The sequence below is a fragment of the Tursiops truncatus genome, chromosome 1 (genome assembly GCF_011762595.2).
Source record: "Tursiops truncatus isolate mTurTru1 chromosome 1, mTurTru1.mat.Y, whole genome shotgun sequence".
NCBI classification, from domain to species: Eukaryota; Metazoa; Chordata; class Mammalia; order Artiodactyla; family Delphinidae; genus Tursiops; species Tursiops truncatus.
This window is the reverse complement of record NC_047034.1, coordinates 101,283,565-101,298,075: the sequence shown is the minus strand read 5'-3', so window position 1 is coordinate 101,298,075 and position 14,511 is coordinate 101,283,565. Positions and strand designations below refer to the sequence as shown.

Genomic DNA, 14,511 nt, shown 5'->3' with positions numbered 1-14,511 from the left:
GCTCAAAGCAAAAAGCATAAAAGGGCTAATGTAATTCCAGAATGACCTTACCTCTTCGCATTCAACACCCTGGAATACCACAATGCCTTCACAGTCCCTGCACTTTGTGGGGGATCTCAGTTTGCGAAACTTGTGAGTGAGAGCTGCCTTTGACATCAAAGTTTTCTTAAATGTTCCGAGGGAATTGGGTCCTTGTAACAGAAGTAGAATAGTATGTAAGAATTGTAAGACTACAGAAAAATTATACCGTATGATACTACATTTAAAAAAATCTTTAAGATTACAAAAAGCTCTTACTATAATAACAAAATAAGCATCCAACTTATAGATCTCTTACAAGGCACACATATATCAAACATTTAAGCTACGAGTAAAAAATCACCATCAGACCAATAAGATACTTCTAAAATAGCATGGCATAATGTTTCCAGAATCAGCGAATTTACAGTTATTAACATGTCCTTTATTACACAGGTGGCATTACATTCTTAGAAAATGACCCTTTGAAAGCTTGGAATAAAACTAGCTATATGAGGTTAGTGTGTCAGCATTATTTGCATTAAAGATAAAGCTATTCTCAATTCATTACAAAATTGTAAGTAATACTAGCTAGTTATCTATCAATATCCTACCAGAGGGCTTCCCTGGTGGTGCAGTGGTTGAGAGTCCGCCTGACAACGCACGGGACACAGGTTCGAGCCCTGGTCCGGGAGGATCCCACATGCCGCGGAGCGGCTGAGCCCGTGAGCCACAGCTGCTGAGCCTGCGCTCTAGAGCCTGCAAGCCACAACTACTGAAGCCCACGCACCTACAGCCCATGCTCTGCAGCAAGAGAGGCCACCGCAGTGAGAAGCCTGCGCACCGCAACAAGGAGTGGACCCCGCTCGCCGCAACTAGAGAAAGCCCACATGCAGCAACAAAGACCCAATGCAGCCAAAAAAAAAAATCCTACCAGAGGTCAGATGTTCTTATACTATTTAAGAAAATGATACCAGAACAGGTATCTGGAGGTCTCAAATGAAGCCATTAACGTGACTTCTCTTTTATACCCTTCAGCATCCACAACTTTCCCTGCCCTCAAGAAGTACATGTATTTACTTTTCCCGCCTAGCTTCTTACACTATTTCTTTTGAAGAGGCTTTTCTCATATAGAAATTCTCATGACTAGAATGTCTCTCATGTATTGCAACACTCTGAACAATTACGTCACTATTAGATTTATGAAAGACCAAAATATCTAGCCTATTTTATCAACATGCTAATACATTTTGGCTCCAGTGGTTTTGCTGTTTATTCTTATATTTTTACTTGTAACATTTGATTAATACATTATCAACCCATACTTGTACATAATTTGTTGGGATATATTTAAGTCACCATAATGCCTTTTTTTAAAATACACAGTAAAGGAATTCTTTAAATCATACTATTTTTTCCCTAATATCATGCAATGCTACTGATTCAACTGGTTTAATGGAAACTTGATTCAGGTGAGTGTAATACCAGCTTCTGAAGGGGAAGGTGGCTCTCTTTCATCCAGATCATCTGCAGAAGACATGGTTCCACTGGATGGAGTTCGTGGAAGTTTTCGGTGAAAGTCTCCTAAAAGAAAATTCATTGTAGAATTTAAGAAATGGGCAGTGACAACATTTTTTGAATAACGCAAGTCATACTATTATATTAGCTACAATGTAAACATTTGCTTCCATTCACAGACTTTGGACACAGGGGATTCTGATATTCTTGGGAACAAAAGAGGAATGAGCCAAATCTGACTTTTCCAAATAAATTTAAAATTGAGGATCACACATTCCAATGAACCTTATTGTCAACTTCTGATAGTAAGTGCTAGAGATTATAAACTCAAGGACAGGGAGTATTTTCTATTCAAGTCTTATATCTAATGTCTGACAGAATAGCTGGCACAATGGTAAAGTTGTCATTAAATGCTTGTTGAATTAAATGATAAAGAAATACTTACAATGTAACCTAAAGCTTTCTAAAATAAACAAAAATCTACAAATATAGCAATACAACAGTACCATCACATTTATGTTGCCAGTAAGACAGAAGACCAGGAACCAGGACCAATGATCCTGGCAGGGAGCAGAGCATGGGATATAAGCTGTCAGCCAAGGCCTCTGCCATGTGTCTCAAAGCATGGGTGGAAGCAGCCTGACCAGGTAATGAAATGAGGTTTATTTGCTCCCTGCTGATATTACACACAGGGCTGTGTCTAAGTGGAAGGTTACACTTAACTCAAGCCCTTAACAGTCTTAAGAGTTAGAAAGGGCTTTACAAATTATTTAAACCACATCTCTCCCAAAAGATTCCCCCTGCCTTCAAACTATGCTTAAAAGGCGGTCATCTAGTTTTTGTTTTGAATGTGTCCTCTAATGACTAAGAAATCATGAGACCACATGCTGATTTTCGAACTATTCTAACTGTAAAATGACTTCCTTGTATTGCTGAGCAGAAACCTGCCACCTATAAATCCCAGCTCTTGGTCACATGTCTCCCTAAAGGAGCAAACAAGCAGGCTGACTCTCACCCTTTTACACTTCAATGTCTGAGAACAGCTGTCACGTCCCCAGGTTTCCTCTTTCCCAGGCTATGCATCCCTCAGTCTTCACCCATTTATCATGCGACCAGTTTCCAAATTTCTGTCTTTACCACATGAAGTCTTACAGGATTCCAAATAATTTAGAGCTGGCTCTAGACTGTCTCTTAATTTCTGGGGATAGCTAGAACCACTCTGTTTTTACAAAGCTAATTACAAATATTCAGTTAAATGTTTAGGATTGCATCTCCAGAGTGTCCCTGAACAGCAATAATTTTAAAGTAGGACTCAAAGTAGTTGCTGACAATCTGCCTATAAACCCCAGTACGGCATGGAAGTCATTTCTAACTTTAAATTCAAGGGCTTTATTTACATGAATAAAATTTCTGTAATATGTAGAACACCAGGCAAAAAAAAAAAAGCCTTGGACTCTGAGGTAGGTTAAATCCTAACTTATCTCCCGCAGTGCCAAGATCGTAGGAGAAAGACACTTAGCCAGGAAGAACAAGACTGGGAGAAGTCTCTGGCAGAAAAGCAGAGGAGAAAGAACATCGAAAGTAATACTCTCAAGGGTTCAAGTGACACCTTCTTCTCTTGCTAGCTGTATTACCTCTGGCAAGTTATTCTCTTTGAAGCCACTAAGGGAGAGTTCAAAACATCTATTCTGCCTCTCTAAGGAGCATGAGACTATCAAAGTACCTTAAAGCACATTTATAAAAAATGAAGTTATCACAGGCACAAGAACTGTTGTTAACTGTACAGTTCATTATAGTGATTAACTACAAAACAATCCAAAAGACAGATAATCACATTTACGTTCATAAAACGGAATACTATACAGCATACAGTATAAAATAAAGACAGCTTCTCATATCAATATGATCAAAAAAAAGATGCATGAAAGAAGTCACAAAAGAATAGTATGATTTCATCTGCATACTATTCCAAAGTGGGCAAAGCTCAACTAGATATAAGTACTAAAACATTTAAAATAGCCAGGGAAAGATTAACAAAATTCAGGACGATGGCTCATCTGGGGGGTGATAGAGCAAGGTTATCAAGGAGGTATACATAGAGGCCTTCTAATATACTAATAATGTTTTATTTCTTAGGCTAGGTGTTGAATATATAAGGGTTTGTTCTATTATTTTTATTTAAACTGTACACATATATGTACAAACCCCTCTCTATGAGACAGTTTATTATAAAAATAAGATAGTTATAAACAACAAGGATTTACTGTATAGCACAGGGAACTATATTCAGTATTTTGTACTAAACTATAATGGAAAGGAATCAAAAAAGTATATATATACATAAATATATGTATAACCTAATCACTTTGCTGTATACTTAAAACTAACACAATATTGTAAATCAACCATACGTCAATTTAAAAAAAAGGAAAAGAAAGTAGTTAAAAATATCCCCCTAAAGGAAAATTTTAATCTGTCATTGAATTTTCACTCTAGACTTAAATACTTATGTACCTGGACTTATAGATTCAGAATCCAGAGATCTAGATTCACTGCTTCCTCCAGTGCTCTCAGAATCACTAAACATCCCAAATGTCCATGACCTTATAAAAGAAGGACCTTTAAGAAAAGAATATTTAAAGTCAAACTTGGCTACGGACAAATTTCATAAGTGTTTCAAAACACTGACATTATTTAAAATGAGACAAGTCAAACTTCTTTAACAGTGTTAAGCAACTGACTGTAAGACAAGCACAGTGCTCACAACTGTGAATAAAACCTCATAAGGTTACAATTCAAGGCCTGATTTTTAAATTCCAGAGCTGCAATTCATTTAATGATCCCATTTAAACAATTTGATCTTTCATATATTAGTGCTCTCTTTAATGTGAAACACTACCTGATATGTCTGCACTGTTAGAGCATCTGTCCTCTTCAATCTTATTAGAGTTGTCAGGAAGGCGCACAACATCTTCTAAAGAGTCGGAAGGTCCGTATCCAGGAGTGTGAGGGGTATTTGTTAACTGTTTATTTACATTCCTAAGAAAAACCCAAATAAAACTCATCATTCAGAAGCATGACTACTTTATTCTATTTTCAGGAAAATCTGTTAATTTAATGAACAGAGTAATTAAATTAACGAAATATTAGGAACAAACCATATTATACTGTTGAACTTCTTAAAAGAGAGGTGAATAAAACTTATTAATCATTTGTATTTATTATAGCTGAAACACAGAAAAAAATAGCAAAAGTACAGTCCATTATTCATATCATGGTTAAACTCTTCTGGTATAACCTGTGTGGAAAATGTAGGTTGTTAAGTTTGTGGACATTCGAAATTGATATGACCATGATTTGCCATTCTCAAAGGATTTCTAAATCTCAAAGAACCGAGCTCTGTGTTAAAATGGAAAACTTTACTCTTAAGTGAGTCGCATCTTAAATAATATTTTAAAAATTCAGAAGGTTTTAAAGTCAATTCTACCAGTGTTAGAAAAAAACATCACCTGACACCAGATAGGAAACTTAGCAGTAAAGGTTTTATGCCTTGAAATAATTTCACCTAACATTAATTCTCACCCATCAACTTTTTCTTCCTCAGCTGAATTCGTGGCCCTGACAAACTCACTGTACTCCTGGCCTGGGTCATAGAGTTTGGCACCATCACAGAGAGACTGTAAATTGTTCGCGAGGGAGGCAGCCTGCAGGTGTTGCATCTGGAAGAGGTTAACCGTTACCTGTGGGAACAGATAGAAACAAAAGGCAACGTAACTCATGTTATAGAGAATGCTGCATAAATACACATTTATTTCAAGTGACAGCACCAAGAAAAAGGTCACACAGTGAAGAGCTCAACAGTGAATCTCCTCGAGAGCACACTATGTTGCCTGACTCAGTACCAGGTCTAAATCAGAAAAATAAAAAAAGAAAGTAGTTTTAATCCAATACCTAAGAGCAATCATTTCTGGCAAAACTGGCTTCAATCTGAAACGTTTAAAAGCACAACCCTGTGTCCCTAATGGTTCACAATTTTAGGAGACAGATATGTTTTTGAGGATCCCCAGCTCTGTACTGATGGTCTGACCACAACTGTCTAAACTGAAAAACATGGGGAAAAATATTCCAATCAGAACACTGTTATTTTGACTTTCACTTCTTCAATCCTTTACAAATAGAAATGCTTTATACTCATAATGTGTCCTACAGCGCTCAGTTTTTATAATTAGGTACTATCCCGAGTCTCTTCAAAATACAGTATTCCACTGAGTTTCTACAAATGCCTAAATACACTGTCACTACTGCCACTTATAGTAACAACAACAATAGCAGCTGGAGCGTGCTTACAATATGCCAGATCCATTCTGAGAGCTGTACACGAATTAACTACTCTCATGTTCACAGAAACCCAGGCTTTGGGTATACTACAGCAAATAAACAGATGAGATCCCAGCCCTCATAAGAGTCTGCATTTTCCTGAGGGTGGTGTTGGAGAGAGGACAAACTAAGTAAATAAGATAATTTCTGGTACTGAAAACTGCTACAAATACGATATATTGTCAGGTGATGGAATATGACCAGGTATATGCTTGCAAAAAGGTACTTTGGACATGACAGTTTGGTGAAGGACTCTCTGAAGAGGTAACATCTGAACTGAGACCTGATATAAGAAAGAGCCAGTGTGAAGTTTCAGGGAGAAGACCAATCCAGACGAACGGAAGAGGCAGTGCAAAGATCCTAGGGCAAAAGTGAGTAAGAAAGAACTTGTCATGCTCAAGAAACAGATGAAAGGTCAGTGTGGCATTTCAGTTTGAGATGAAGCCAGAAGGGGAAGATGTAATCTAAACCAAGGTAAGGGGTCTGGATTTAAGTACAACTGAAGGAAGCCAGTGGAAGGTTTTAAAAGGGTGTTAAGAGCTATAACATGATCTGATTTATTTTTCTAAATGCCACTCCGGCTCCTGTGTGGGAAATGTGAATGAATGCCAAATTTCAATTGGCTTAATGTTATTTCAAAGACTGCCATGTTTCCTCTTTCATCTCTCTTGATTATACCAGATGATATGTTGAACTTCTGATTAGCCTCTAAGTCCTTTCCAAGATAGACAGGCATTCTCCAAAGATAACTAAGAGTCAGCATAAATAGTATTTGAAAAGTGCACATAAATGAATAGCTTGTTTGTGCCCTCTTTCAAGGAACATAGGAAATCCAAACTGTGGATGGTAAAGTTTAAGTCCAGCAATTAGCTACAATCAGGGAATTCTCCAGTTAATGGTAAACTGAACTTACTTTCTTGAGTAAAGGTAACTAACTGTATGTTCATTTTTAATACTTTTTAATAAGCTCTATGAATCTAGTTAGAAACACCAATAATTTAAAAAGCCAAATGAATATACTGGCATAATCGCTCATCGGCTGAATGTTTGTCTCTGGGTACTTATTAATAATAAAGACTTAAGCAATAATATATACTGGAAGCCCAATCTTAAAATCTCTTTTCTCTAAATGATTCAGCCTTCTCCCTCACCTAACAGAAGTGTTAAAGATTGAGGTCCCCATGGGGTAGACCCTACAGGACTTGCTGGGCATCTTAACTGGGGTGGCTCATGGGTACCTCAAAAACCATCATGACTCTAAGATCTTTTTGTCCCCCAATCCCTTCCTGAGTCAGGGACTTGGTCCTTTTCTTCTAGGCCCCCAATGTGTAGCACAGTGTCCTAAGTGCTTCATAAAGGCGAAATGACCAAATGAATAGTAGTAGAATGTGTTATCAGTCAAGGTCATACTGAAATTCTGCACATTTCCTGGTACTGCTAACTCAAGCACATAGGACTTCCAACTCTATGCCCAGCTTTTGTCACCTACATCTAATTTTTAGCTATTCCATGGGCACATAGATTAGCACACATTTCTCTGACAGTTGTTGAAACTGAATATGCCATAATATCAAATCAATGGGAACAGATTCTCCCATATAGATTAGCAATAATCTAAAAATTAATTTTTGTTCAATATAATTTTCTATCCTATATTTTTAAAAAGATAATTTTTTCTTGAATACTCTTTAAAACAAAAGGCAAAACTTTTGTGCTAATGTTTCCCATTCTTCAAAGCCCATTGATTTGATTAGGTCTTTAGTGACTGACTTGGTAATTTCTCCTTCCTCTCACTTAGTAATGTAATTATGATCTACATCCCATACCCTTCAATACTTCATAATTCAAGACAATTTTGAATATTCAGGAGTAATTCTTGTTGTTCATGATATGACTTACAATTTTGCTGGGACATGAAACTGATTTGTGTATCTTTCTTAAGACAGTGAGTGAATATAACTGTGTCTAGCAACTTTACATCTCAAATAATTTTGTTTTCTCTGCAATGATATGCACAATAACATATCCTAGAGTGAAAATAAAATTCTTTTAAAAACAATTTGAGAGATGGTGTTGCAAAATAAGTCACCAAAATCCCCCAATTCTCCTGCTTTGATGGAGAAGAAAACATAAAGAAATCTGAGACAATTATGGCTCTTACCTGGGAAAAAACACCAATATTCAAGAACTCAATGTTGGATTTGGTATCTGCTTGGATCTTCATGTGAATAATGCCATATGGAATAAGTAAAACTGATTAAACTGGTTCAAAAGAACTCCAGCTAGTAAGAAATTCTGCTCACATATATAGAGAAATTTTCTATAAACTGTCTCGATACATTACATGCTGTAGTGATTTTCAGGAGTTTGGGGATTTGTTCAAGTTTGGGGAACTTTAACCTCAAAGTCTACTTCATACACTGATATGTACTGCTCTCCAATTTTTCAGATGTATTAATTCTCTCCCCCTAAATAAATGCTAAACTCCTTGAGGGCAGGTCTTACCTTTCTTTTAAATAAATAGTAGGCATTAATAAATACAGATGTTATATACAAAATTAGGTAACTTCTTGTTTATATCACATCAAATTAAAAGAAATCATAATTGTTGGATCACCAAATAGCATCACTTTTTAAAAGGGGGGTAGACAAACAAGATTAAGCTCATGAGAGAACTCAAAACCATGTCACATGAAGAAAAGTAATCAGATTTGGGGGTGTTTTGCCTGGAAAAAAACATCCAGGGAGAGAAGGTAATAACTACCTTTAAATATTTAAAGTACTATCTTATGGAAGAGGGATTATATCAGTACAGTACAACTTGAAAAGGTCCACAAGAAAACAGATCTTTTTTTAGCTCAATATAAACATCATATTAATTTTGGAGCTGTTCAAATCCAGGCTAAGTAATCATTCAGCAAGACAGCATAGTATTCAGGAGCACAGGCTCTGAAGTTATTCAGCCAGGGTCTATCTTAGCTTTACAACTTACATGCTGGGTGACCTTGATATCAAGTTATTTATAACTTCTCTAAACCTGTGTTTCCAAAAAAGTTAATGTACAAATACATATTATAGGGAATCTTGTTCAAAATGCAGATTCTGATACCAAAAGTCTAAGCTGAAACCCAAGATTCTGCATTCCTCACAGGCTCCCAAAGGAATGACAATGTGACTGGTCCAAGGAATACATTTTGAGAAGAAAGGCTTTCTAAGCTTCAGTTTCCTCATCAGTAAAATGGAGCTTAAAACAACTGTTTTTACCTAGTAGTACTCTGTGAAAATTAAATGAGATAATGAAGGCAAAGAGCTTAAGGCACTGGCAAGCACATAATCTTAGCTATTGTTTGAGGTGAAAAGGACTTGTTAAAGGTAAAAGATTGGCTTAAATAATTTACGTGGGAATTTTGGATCCTGGGATTTTGTAATTCTTTTAAATAATTTTACTAAAATTGATTCTGTAAATTAACCACATATTAATTAATCAGAATTTGATAAATAAATGAAATACAATTTTAAACACCCAGAAACATTTTAAGGAAGACTTCTGATTCAGATGGAATAAGCTCACTTCCCAGTCTCTCAATGAATTTTCCTAAGAACCCTTGACAGAATGCATGGATTAGCTATCTGAGGGCTCTGAAAAGTAAATGGTAGCAGGTAGACTGTGGAAATAAACTACAAATCAAGGTATGTAGTACCAAAGCATACCAATTAGTGGTATGCGTCCTGTTATTTTTTTTCTGCTACTGTGTTTCCCAGCTAGTACACAGCTCCTACTCAAATAAATGTGACTGAAAGAGTGGGGGAAATCCTTTGGTTTCTTTTGTATGTTTGTTTTCTCTTCTGCCCCAGCCCCCAAGCAAGACCCAAGCCCTAAGATGGAGTCCTGTGGCAGTGGCAGTGATGGCAGTAGCAGCAGAATAGACATCTAAAAACTCTTCTCTATAAGCAGAGGGGAATTCTCTATAAGTAGATGAACTGTGGTCTGAAGAGTGAGGGGTCTGAAATTCCTGTTTTTTCTTTCTCTTTATCCTTCCCCTACTTGGCTCTTAAAGCAGCAGACTAGGTTGACTACAGTTTCCCAGCCAGAAAACATAGAAGGGAGCCCTTAGGAGTTGAAGAGTGAACCTAGCTAGATCAAATGCCTGCAAAACTTTTTAAGAATCAACATTCAATATAGGTTATAAAGAAAACCCAGAGACATATAAGGTAATATTGCAAATGTCTAGGATATCGTCCAAAACTACTTGTCACACAAAGAACCAGGAAAATCTCAGTGACTCACAAGAGAAAAGATAATAAACAGATACCAACCCTGAGATGACTCAGCTACTTGAATTATCAGATAAAGACTAAAGCAGATATTATAACGATTTCAAGAAGGGCCAACAATATTAAAACGTGGAAAGACTGAAGTCTCAGCAGAGAATTGGAAGATATAAAAAAGAAACAAGAGGAAATTTTACTACTGAAAAATATAATATCCAAAACAAAAAATTTACTGGATTGACGGTATAAAAAATGGAGATAACAAAGGAAAGAGTCAGTGAACTTGAAGCTAGATCAGTAGAACAAGAGAAAAAAAAGACTGGGGGAAAAATAGGTCCCACATTCCTGTGGGATAATAACAAAACGTCTGACATTTGAGTCTTTAGAGTCTTAGAGGAAGAGGGGAGTGTGTTACAAAAAAATATTTGAAGAAAAAATAGTCAAAAACTTCCCAAATATTGCAAAAGTCAAACTTGCAGATTCAAGAAGTTCAGGGAACCCCAAATAGGAGAAACCCAACAAAATCCACACCCAAATACATTGTAATCAAACTGCTGAAACCCAAAGATAAAGAAAAATTTTTGCAAGCAGCCAAAAAACCAAACCAAAGCAAAACAAAAAACAATGCATGCCACATAGCGGAACGCTGATTCAAATGACTATAGATTTCTCATTAGAAACTATGGATGCCAGAAGGCAGTAGAATAACATTTTTAAAGTGTTGAAAGAAAAAAACCGAATTCTATAACCAGTGAAAATATCCTTCTGGAATGAAGAAGAAGTAAAGACATTCTCAGATGAAAGACAACCAAGAGCATTCATCACCAGAAGACCAACTATAAAAGAAATGGCAAAGGAAGTTCTTTAGACAAAAGAGAAATAATACCACAGAGAAGATGGAACTTTGGAGTGAAAGAATAATAACAAAAATGGTAAATACCTGGATAAATGTAAAGACTATTTTTCTTCTCTAAAATATGAGACTTTTGAAAACAAAAATTATAAGATTGTCTGGTGAGGTTTTCCGTGTACATAGATGTAATATACATATATCAAGCACAACCCAAAATGAGTAAAGGAACTTATATGGTGGTATAGTTTTTACATTCCACTTGAACTTGGTAAAATATTAGTTCTAAGTAGACTGAAAAGTTCATATATATATATATACCTATATATATGTGTGTATATATATATATATATATATATAGTGCAACCATTTAAACAAAAAACACTATACAAACAGATATAATCAAAGATCCAATAGATAAAATGTATATAAGAGATAAAATTTAGATAATCCTTTTAGATAAATTAAAATATAATTCTAGTATATAAATAAAACAGATTAAATCTTTAATAGATAAATAGATGAATTAAAATGTAATTCTAAAAAACTATCAATTTATACAAAATTAGGCAGCAAAAGGGAAACAGATGAAGGGAAACATAAGGTACAAATAGAAAACAAATAAAAAATAGTAGGCCTAAATCTTAACATATATTTACATTAAACATAAATGGTCTAAACATTTCACTTAAAAGATAGAGATCATCAAAATAGATTTTTTAAAAATCAACATTGAAAATATGCTATATAAGAACTTCATTTAAAATATAGTGATTAAAAGTAAACAAATGGAAAAAGATATACCATACTAAAAATAATAAAAAGAAAACTTAAATACTTCTATCAATATTAAATAATGTAGACTAAAAGGCAAGGAAAATTACCAGGATAAAAAGAGACATTTCATAAAGATAAAAGGATCAATTCACCGAGAATATATAACAATCATTAATATATAAGCAACTGAGAGATTCAAAATATATAAAGCAAAAACTGATAGAATTAAAAATGTACAGTAGATTGAAAACTTTGAAACTCCTTTCTCAATAATTGACATAAATAAAAAGTAAATCATCAAGGATATAGAAGAAATAAATAACACCATAAACCAAAAGGAACTAATTGCCATTTACAGAATACTCCAGCCAACAACAGAACACACATTCTTTCAAGTGCACACACATGGAACAAGCACCAAGATAGACCATATCCTGGGTCATAAAGCAAACCATAACAAATTTAAGAGAATTAAAATCATACAAAGTATTTCTTTCACCATAACAGAATTAAACTAGAAATCAATATCAGAAAGATATCCAGAAAATCCTCAAATAATTAGAAATTAAATAACAAGCTTCTACAATATCCACAGGTAAAATATGAAGTTTCAAGGGAAATTAGAAAATATTTTGAACTGTATAAAAATGGGAAGTACAAATTCAAAATTTGTGGGATGTAGATAAGTAGTGCTTAGAGGGAAATTTAAATCATTAAATATTTGTATTAAACAGGCAGAGATCTTGATGAAACCTAAGCTTCTACCTTTAAGAAACTAAAAAGAATAGCAAAATAAACACAAAGCAAACAGAAACAATAAAAAGCAGAAATAAAAATTTAAAAAGACAACTAGAGAAAAACCAATGAAATCTAAAGCTGTTTCTCAGAAAAGATCAATGAAATTTATAAACCTGTAGCCAGACTAACCAGAGAGAGGAAGTGAAGGAGAAGGCACAAATTACCAGTCAGGAATGAAAGAAAGGATATCACTACAGCCCACTGAGGCACTGAAAGGATAAGAGTTATGAACAACTCTACGCACATAAATACAACAACTTAGATGAAAGGGAGGGACCTAATTCCACAAAATACCAAAATTCACCTAAAAAAAAAATAACTAACTCAAATAGGCTTATATCAAAAGAAACTGAATACATAGTGAAAGATCTTCCAAAAATGAAAAGTCCAAGCCCAGATGCTTTCACCAGGGAATGCCACCAAACATTTAAAGAAATAACACCAATTCTACACAATCTCTTCCAGAAAATAGAATAGGAAGGAGCATTTCCCAACTTATTTTATGAGGCCAAAATTACCCTGACTCCAAAACCAGACAAAGGCAGTATAAGAAAAAAACTAAACAAAAACATAATACCAGTATCTTTCATTAACAGAGAAGAAAAAAAATACTCAACAAAATATTAGCAAATTGAATCCAGCAATATAGAAAAGGAACAATGCATCATAACCAAGAGCAGCTTATCCCAAGAACGCAAGGCTAGATGAACACTCAAATATCAAATGTAATCCATCATATTAAGAGACTGAAGAAAAATTATATTATCACATCAGTCAAATGATGCAAAAAAACCCTCATTTGATAAGATCCAAGATCTTCATGATAAAATTCTCAGCAAACTAGAAAAAGGGGAAATTCTTTAACATGATAAAAGGTATCTTTTTTTTTTTTTTTTTTTTTTTGCGGTACACGGGCCTCTCACTGTCGCGGCCTCTCCCGCTGTGGAGCACAGGCTCCGGATGTGCAGGCTCAGCGGCCATGGCTCACGGGCCCAGCCGCTCCGTGGTATGTGGGATCTTCCCGGACCGGGGCATGAACCCGTGTCCCCTGCATCGGCAGGCGGACTCTCAACCACTGCGCCACCAGGGAAGCCCGATAAAAGGTATCTTTAAAAAAACTTACAGCTATCATCATGTTTAATGGTGAGAGACTGTTTTCTTCCTAAGATCAAGAATAAGGCAAAGATGTCTTTTCTCACACTCCTATTCAACAATGAACTGTAAGTCCCAGCCAGTGCAATAAGAAAAAAGAAAAAAAGGAATAGTTTGAAAGAAAGAAAGAAAACTGTCCCTCTTTGCAGACAATGTGATTTTTTATGTAGAAAACCCCCATGATTCTGCAAAAAACATTCCTAGAACTAATAAGTGAGTTTATAGCAAGGTTGCAAGATACAAAATCAACATACAAAAATCATTTGTATTTCTCAACACTAACAATGAATAAGTGAATTTGAAATTAAATAAGTGTGTGTATGTATGCATGCATAGATACATATACACATGTACACATAAATCATGTATGTATTTATTTATATCAATCACATTCACAACAGACCCCCAAATAAACACTTACATACATAAGCTTAAATCTAACATAACATGGGAAAGACTTACATGTTAAAAACTCCAAAATGCTGATTAAAACTATCATTTACCTAAATAAATGGGAGACACATACTGTGTTCATGGCTTGGAAACTCATAGTTAAGATGCTATGTATATAGTCAATTCTCCCTAATCTGATTAAGATTTAACACAATTCCAATAAAAATGTTGGCAAGAGTTTTTTGTAGATACAGACAAGCTGATTCTAACATTTTTATGAAAGTCAAAGGATCTGAAACACTCAAAATGATTCTGAAAAGAATTAAGTTGGAAGACTCAAAGTACCTGATTTTAAG

At 35.0% G+C, this 14,511-nt stretch overlaps 1 protein-coding gene across 4 annotated transcripts in view; it reads right to left on the bottom strand.

Moving 5' to 3' along the window:
• Nucleotides 1–14,511, bottom strand: part of ARHGAP29 (Rho GTPase activating protein 29) — a 64,123-nt gene that overhangs the window by 11,596 nt on the left and 38,016 nt on the right. For all 4 annotated transcript variants that reach the window (XM_033863281.2, XM_073810829.1, XM_033863294.2 and 1 more), the window contains 5 exons: nucleotides 5,119–5,276; nucleotides 4,436–4,575; nucleotides 4,051–4,155; nucleotides 1,504–1,602; nucleotides 52–191 (listed from right to left, as the gene is read on the bottom strand). In XM_033863281.2, the coding sequence (XP_033719172.1) occupies nucleotides 52–191; nucleotides 1,504–1,602; nucleotides 4,051–4,155; nucleotides 4,436–4,575; nucleotides 5,119–5,276 (642 nt within the window). The remainder of the gene's footprint in view (nucleotides 1–51; nucleotides 192–1,503; nucleotides 1,603–4,050; nucleotides 4,156–4,435; nucleotides 4,576–5,118; nucleotides 5,277–14,511) is intronic.